The sequence below is a fragment of the Phyllobates terribilis genome, unplaced genomic scaffold, assembly GCF_046119375.1.
Source record: "Phyllobates terribilis strain yellow unplaced genomic scaffold, ASM4611937v1 Scaffold_8__6_contigs__length_399053987, whole genome shotgun sequence".
NCBI classification, from domain to species: Eukaryota; Metazoa; Chordata; class Amphibia; order Anura; family Dendrobatidae; genus Phyllobates; species Phyllobates terribilis.
In genome coordinates, this window is record NW_027362768.1 from 288,814,685 (window position 1) to 288,822,805 (window position 8,121).

Consider the following 8,121-nt stretch of genomic DNA (forward strand, 5'->3'; position numbering starts at 1 on the left):
TTTATCCTAAGTCATATGACAAAGCTTGTTAGAGAGTAGATATTGACTTTTAGGATCACTACTTCCAATATCTTCTCACTAACCAGCTTAAAAGCCAAACCAGGATCTCAATATTGCAAGGCTCATTAACGAGTCGATATTGACTTTTAGGATCGCTGCTTCCAATAGGTGGCGCTAGAGTTTTAGTCCTCTTCATCTATGAAGAGGCAATTTGCATATTTAATTTCCCAGAGGAGCATGCATGGCCAAAAAGTCTCCTCACTCTGACATGCCAGACTTGGCTTGTCACTTTCCACAAGGAGAAACGCTACCTCTTTCGTAGCACATATTCTTACTGTGGCAATCTTTCCATAATAACGTTTTTTTTTTCTCTTTTGTTTTGCATCTAGGAAATTGACGGAAAGGCACTTTTGTTGCTCAATCTACCTGCTGTTCAAGACTGTATGGATCTCAAGCCTGGCACGGCTATCAGGCTGTGCTACCACATTGAACGAGTGAAGCTGGCTTTCTACCAAAGCTTGCCTAGATAAAGTATCCCCTGTGGAAGAATGGACATACATTTTTGGTCTGGCACAGCCCTTACATTCTGTGCGAGCCTTAAATGAATTGCACTTTTTATACATGTGTCACTTGTTTACAAGTCCTCATTCTTTTTCCGTCCTAGGGTTGGGAATATGATGCAATTGCTACCCATTTACCTTTGGGTATAGGTGTGGTTACTACACCTGCCATTTACCATAGGTTATTGACCATGTGATCTGCAATGCAGTGCGGAAAGCTGGGTAACATGTTGTAATAAGTGATGAAGGTACCGGATAACCAGCCATGTTTTTTCCTCTATTGATTTGGACTTCTAGATACGGTGATCATTAATATTTGTTAAAGGGACACTGTTGTATGATTTAAATCTGAAAATATCATTGGGATGTTTAATTAAGCTCTCTTCTGTGTTAACTTTGCACAAAGTTATCCTTTTTTACTTGTATTTTTTTGTATATACATTTGCGTCTGTCATAAACATGTATATTACTGAATTTATATACAAATGTCAGAGTTTTTTAAATTATTAACTCTAAGCAGCAGTTTAGTCAGTATGGAACTGAATCCTTACTTTCAGCTTTCCATAAGGAAAATACTTGATTAAAGTGTTGCATTATTTCTTATTTTTAAAAAAACACTGTTGGGGGAAGTCTGAGTTAGACCAAATTCACACATCAGTGTTTCGCAATCTGACTACGGACTGTGATGCATGGACTAGCTGTTGGTCTGCAGACCCAAACCTGACATCCTCATATATGCAAAGGAGTTCGGGTCGAGAGACCTTCAGTCGGTCTGTGGGTCACGTTAATGTGGCCCTAACAGGAGGGGGGTGAGTATTATTTAGGACAGTCATCAGAGTGTAGACCAACTGCAAAAAAAATAGCTTGCAACACTGTTTAATGCACAATTAGTTCTGTGTAATACTTTTTTTCACCTGCGGGTGCACTGTAGCCGGAGCTGTTGCTTACCTCCAGCTTTCCACACAATATACAAATGAGGGATATCCTATAACCAGCTTGTAATGAAGAGACTCCCTCTAATATATTAGGGTATATTCACATATAGCAGAAATACTGCAGATAGTCTAATATTCGTTTATCCAAGTGGATAAGATTTTAATGAATTACACTCTAATTAACGTGCACATTTAAATTTCATAGAAATTGATGTCTTTTTTTGTGGATTTGCAATTTACATTGCATAGTGGAAGGGTGCCATTATGCCAGCTACTGCGCTCCCTCCATTTGTAGAAGACACGCTTTTGTAATTCTACATATTTTGGGGTTTTGGAGGGGGCTGGGCATTAGTTGCATTTTAGTCTTCCCTACATAAAAGTCCAGGAGGCCTTGAGCTTTTAAGAAAAGTCAAGACCAATTCCACTCGTCTTGTGGCAAAACCCTGTAAGCCGCCTGGACTGCCGCAACCTATAGGATGGAAACCAAATGTCTGGAGAATCTCTCTGGTTAAAAAGACCCAGTGATAGATACATGTTATTACATGAAAATACAATGAACTTCTAAAGACTATAGTTGGCACAGTTCTGTGCCATCTGTGCTACCTATCATGAGGCTTATTTATAGAACCCAGTGATTTTTTGATTTTTGCTACTGAGCCATCATAGCTGTGTACAGTATTTTACCTATTGTAAATCCTTTTTTTTTTTTTTTTTTACAATTTTTTTATTTTAGCATTTGCCAAGCAGCCTAGCTATAATTTATAACAGTTAATATAGTAAAAAAAAAACAAAAAAAACCCCAGCAAATATTAGCGACACACAGTTCTTTAAATCAGAACAACATTGTCATGTTCTTACTTCTTGTTTTGTTGTTTCTTCAGCATTTATTGCATTGTGGGAAAACATTCATTCAACTTCCCCAATTTAATTCTCTACACAACAAAATGAGAACCAAGGTGGTGGTTGTACATTTTATTTATTTCATGAATGCGGTGTAAAAGATAGAACCCAACCTTCTACAGTTGGTGTTTTTGTAGCATAAAATGAACTAGTTTCACATGATTTATTTGATTTTCTTATTTTCTATATATATATATTTGGAATGTTTTACCTGTTTTTATGATGTACAGACTCAAACACAACGAATCAAACTTGATATCTTGAATCACTGTTTTTAATAAATTTGTAATATTTTAACATGAACTGTTCTTGTGTTTCATTAAAAGAGCAGCTCAGATGAAAACTAATTTTGTTGCGTTTGCTACAGTTCATCTTTTGTCTGAATTCTTTCACTTGCTCTATGACTGTGCCATGGCTAAGGTCACTGTGTAGCCCCCTTTACACCACGTGCAGAATTATTAGGCAAATGCGTATTTTGATCACATGATACTTTTTATACATTTTGTCCTACTCCAAACTGCATAGTGTTGAGAACCAACTACCAATTAAGTAAATCTGGGGATGTGCATCTCTGTACTGAGGAGGGGTGTTGACTAATGACATCAACACCCTATATAAGGTGTGCTTAATTATTAGGCAACTTCCTTTCCTTTGGCAAAATGGGTCAGAAGAGAGATTTGACGGGCTCTGAAAAGTCCAAAATTGTGAGATGTCTTGCAGAGGGATGCAGCAGTCTTGAAATTTCCAAACTTTTGAAGCGTGATCACCGAACAATCAAGCGTTTCATGGCAAATAGCCAACAGGGTCGAAAGAAGCGTGTTGGCCAAAAAAGGTGCAAAATAACTGTCCATGAATTGAAGAAAATCAAACGTGAAGCTGCCAAGATGCCATTCGCCACCAGTTTTGCCATATTTCAGAGCTGCAACGTTACTGGAGTATCAAAAAGCACAAGGTGTGCGATACTCGGGGACATGGCCAAGGTAAGGAAGGCTGAAAAACGACCACCTTTGAACAAGAAACATAAGATAAAACGTAAAGAATGGGTCAAGAAATATCTTAAGACTGATTTTTCAAAGGTTTTATGGACTGATGAAATGAGTGACTCTTGATGGGCCAGCTGGATGGGCCAGAGGCTGGATCAGTAAAGGGCAGAGAGCTCCACTCCGACTCAAGACGCCAGCAAGGTGGAGGTGGGGTACTGGTATGGGCTGGTATCATCAAAGATGAACTTGTGGGACCTTTTCCGGTTGAGGATGGAGTGAAGCTCAACTCCCAGACCTACTGCCAGTTTCAGGAAGACAACTTCTTCAAGCAGTGGTACAGGAAGAAGTCGGTATCGTTCAAGAAAAACATGATTTTCATGCAGGACAATGCTCCATCATATGCATCCAACTACTCCACAGCGTGGCTGGCCAGTAAAGGTCTAAAAGAAGAAAAAATAATGACATGGCCCCCTTGTTCACCTGATCTAAACCCCATAGAGAACCTGTGGTCCATCATAAAATGTTAGATCTACAGGGAGGGAAAACAGTACACCTCTCGGAACAGTGTCTGGGAGGCTGTGGTGGCTGCTGCACACAATGTTGATCGAAAACAGATCAAGCAACTGACAATCTATGGATGGAAGGCTGTTGAGTGTCATCATAAAGGTGGCTATATTCATCACTAATTTTTTTTGTTTTTGCATGTCAGAAATGTTTATTTTCACCAGGTAAACCAATATCCGTGCACAAAATTTAGAAATAAACAAGTGAGATGGGATTATATTTGTTTTTTATTAAGTTGCCTAATAATTCTGCACAGTAATAGTTACCTGCACAAACCGATATCCTCCTAAGATAGCCAAATCTAAAAAAAAAAAACACTCCAACTTTCAAATATATTAAGCCTGGATATTTAGGAGTCTTTTCAGTTGATTGAGAACATAGTTGGTGATCAATAATAAAAATAATCCTCTAAAATACAACTTGCCTAATAATTCTGCACACAGTGTATAATGTCCACGGCATATCTTCTAGATATGTAATTGATGGCTTTCCCATTGCTGCATTGCTTTTACAGGAGTCTAAGGGGTAACTTCTCTCCTTGGGGTGAGCGACATTCCAGTGCAAGGAGACTTTATATGCCGTGCAATGCTCCTCTGGGAAATTAAATATGCAAATTGCTGCTTCAGAGAGGAAAAGGACAAGAACTCTATCACCACATATTGGAAGTAGCAATTCTAAAAGTCAATATCGACCCTTTAATAAGCCTTGTCACATGTTATAAAATTCTGTGAGGCACCTCTATGGGTTCAAAATACTCACTACACTCCTAGATGAATTCCTTAGGCAGTGAAGTTTCCAATATGGGGTCACCTGGTAGGATTCTGCTTTTCTGGCACCTCAGGGACTTGGCTAATGGAGTCCAAAATCTATTAAAACGAAATCTGCGCTCTAAAAGCCAAGTAGCGCCGCTTCCTATCCGATCCCTGCCATGTGCTCAAACACTAGTGTACAACCACATATGGAGTACTGCCACATTTGGGAGAAATTGCATAACAAATTATGGGGTCCATTTTCTTCTATTACCACTTGTGTAAATGATATATTTGGTGCTAAAACAGTATTTTAGTGGGGAAAAAAATGGAATTTTTTGTTCTCTCATCTAAATGTTATAAAGTTTTTTGTGAATCACCTGTTGGTTAAAAATGCTCAGTACATCCCTAGATTAATTCCTTGAGTGGTCTAGTTTCCAAAATGGGGTCACTTGTGGGGGGTTTCTGCTGGTTTCCCATATCAGGGGCTCTCTGTGACATGGCATTCACAATCTGTTCCAGATAAAAAGCGCTCTTTCCTTTCCTAGTCCTGTCATGTGCCCAAACAGAAGTTTTTGACCACATATAAGATATGATCGGGTTTGGGAGAAATTGCATAGCAAATTAAGGGGTCAGTTTCTCCTATTATCCATTGTGAAAATTACAAATTTTGGGCTAAAACAACTTTTTTGTGAAAATTTTTTTTTCCAATATGACTACCTAATGTTATCAAATTCTGTGCAGCACCTGTGGGTTCAAAATGCTCACTATACCCCTGGATAAAATCCTTGAGGGGGTGTAGTTTCCAAAATGGGTTAACTTGTGTTTTTTTTTCACTGTTTAGGCACATCAGGGGCTCTCTAAACACAACATGACACCCCCAGACCATTCCATCAAAGTTCCAAAACATCACTCCTTCTTTTCCGAGCCCTGCCTTGCATGCAAACAGTTGTTTTCCTCCACATATGAGGTATCGGTGTACTCAGGAGAAATTGCACAACATATTTTGGGACCCATTTTCTCCTGTTAACCTTGTGAAAAAAAATGGGGGCTAAAGTAAAATTTTTGTGCTAATTTATTTTTTTCATTCCACATTGCTTTAGCTCCTGTGAAGCACTTGAAGGGTTAATAAACTTCTTGAATGTGGTTTTGAGCACCTTGAGGGGTGCAGTTTTTAAAATGTCACTTTGAGGGAACTACATGACAGAAAATGCCCAAAAGTCACTTCAAATGTGATGTGGATCCTAAAAAAAATGGTTTTGCAAATTTTGTTGGAAAAATTAGAAATTGCTGATCAACTTTTAACCCTTCTAACTCCCTAACAAAAAAATGTTTAAAAAATTATGCAGATGTAAAGTAGACATGTGGTAAATGTTATTTTGTAACTATTTTGTTTGACATAACTCTGGTATAAGGGAATAAGAATTATTGGTCAATAAATTACTTTCTGGAAACTCCGAAAACATTGGTTCATTTTGAAGGGTGATCCTATTTTATATGAAAAAAACTGCCTACTGATCCAGTGGTAGTGTACATATGCAACAAAAATATGATAGCGCCTAGTCAGATTAGGAAGAAAATTATCGGGGAGGAAATTTATTGACCAATAATGGAACTTTCAAATGTGGCAATCAAAAATGTAAGAGTTGTGTTTTGCCTAACTGTATCCATTTACAACTTACATCCACCATCACAGGGGAGTGTTTTCTAATAGTTTTTTAAACTGTCAAAGTTCATATGTGATTTATATCCTACAATGTCAATGCAAAATGCATTATGTGGGATGGACCACCATGCCAATACATCTTAGGATGAATAAGCACAGGTCTAACATTAAAAAAACGAGTTATGGATCATAGCCTGTCGAGGCATTTTTTTTCCATGTACATGAAAAAAATGCCAATAACTTAGCGCTTACCATAATAGAACAAATAGTGAGTTTCACAAATAGATATCAAAGGCTGATAGAGAAACTTATTGGATTTTTAAATTATCTATGTTAGCGCTGGAAGGACTAAATGAATGCATAGAGCATACAGGCTAATAGTCACTGGCAGTATATAGGTAACATGCATCACATTGACAATGGGGCAAGTTTGCTGTGGAGCTATACAAGCAGCAGTGATGGGGTTAAATGATTTGAGAATTTGAGCACCCACACCTGGTTAAGGGGTTTTATAAGAATGTTGGTTAATTTGAATGTATGTTTTTATTCGTACCTGATGGAGAGAAGTTTGCTCTAGAAACGCATTGTTTTGATAAAAACATTTGTTTAATAATTCATTGGAGTGACAGTGCCATTGGATCGTCATTTTTTTAAATATTTTTTATTTTGGATAAATGGATTTGCGCACACATTATGCATTCTTCTCCCTTCACTGCATCTAGCTTACTTTCTGTCTTTGAACCAGTCACAGAAGAGGTGACCAGGCTCCTTGCATCTTCTTGCCCTACTACCTGCACCACCGACCCTATTCCCTCACATCTCCTCCTGTCCCTTTCACCTGCTGTCACCACTCACCGAACTAAAATATTGAATTTCTTCCTCTCATCTGGCATCTTTCCCTCCTCGTTTAACCCCTTTACCCCGAGGGTGGTTTCCACGATAATGACAGGCCAATTTTTAGAATTCTGACCACTGTCACTTTATGAGGTAACAACTGGAACGCTTCAACGGATCCCACTGACTCTGAGATTTTTTTCGTGACATATTGTACTTCATGACAGTGGTAAAATTTCTTCGATATGACGTTTATTTATGAAAAAATTGGAAATTTGGTGAAAATGTTGAAAATTTCGCAATTTTCAAACTTTGAATTTTTATGCCCTTAAATCAGAGAGATATGTCACACAAAATAGTTAATGAATAACATTTCCCACATGTCTACTTTACATCAGCACAATTTTAGAACCAAATTTTTTTTGGTTAGGAAGTTATAAGGGTTAAAAGATGACCAACGATTTCTCATTTTTCCAACAAAATTTATAAAACTATTTTTTTAGGGACCACATATTTGAAGTGACTTTGAGGGGCCTTTATGACAGAAAATGCCCAAAAGTGACCTCATTCTAAAAACTTCACCCCTCAAGGTGTTTAAAACCACATTTAAAAAGTTTATTAACCCTTCAGGTGTTTCACAGGAATTTTTGGAAAGTGGAAGAAAAAAATAAACACTTAACATTTTATTCACAAAAATGTTACTTTAGACCCCAATTTTTTTATTTTTGCAAGGGTAACAGGGAAAAAATGGACCCCAAAATTTGTTGTGCAATTTCTCCTGAACACGTCAATACCCCATATGTGGGGGCAAACCACTGTTTGTGCGTACGAAAGGGAAGGAGCACCATTTGACTATTTGAATGTAAAATTTACTTGAATAATTAGCGTTTGGAGAGCCCCTGATGTGCCCAAACAGTGGAAACCCCCCAC

General features: G+C 37.9%; 1 protein-coding gene across 2 annotated transcripts in view; it reads left to right on the forward strand.

The window, feature by feature from the left end:
• Positions 1-2,650, forward strand: part of SFMBT1 (Scm like with four mbt domains 1) — a 97,969-nt gene extending 95,319 nt beyond the window's left edge. Inside the window, exon 22 of one of the 2 annotated variants that reach the window (XM_073644360.1) lies at positions 390-2,650. In XM_073644360.1, the coding sequence (XP_073500461.1) occupies positions 390-530 (141 nt within the window). In that variant the 3' untranslated portion in view covers positions 531-2,650. The remainder of the gene's footprint in view (positions 1-389) is intronic. The other variant, XM_073644361.1, reaches the window with a different exon arrangement.
• The last annotated feature ends 5,471 nt before the right edge of the window (positions 2,651-8,121 follow it).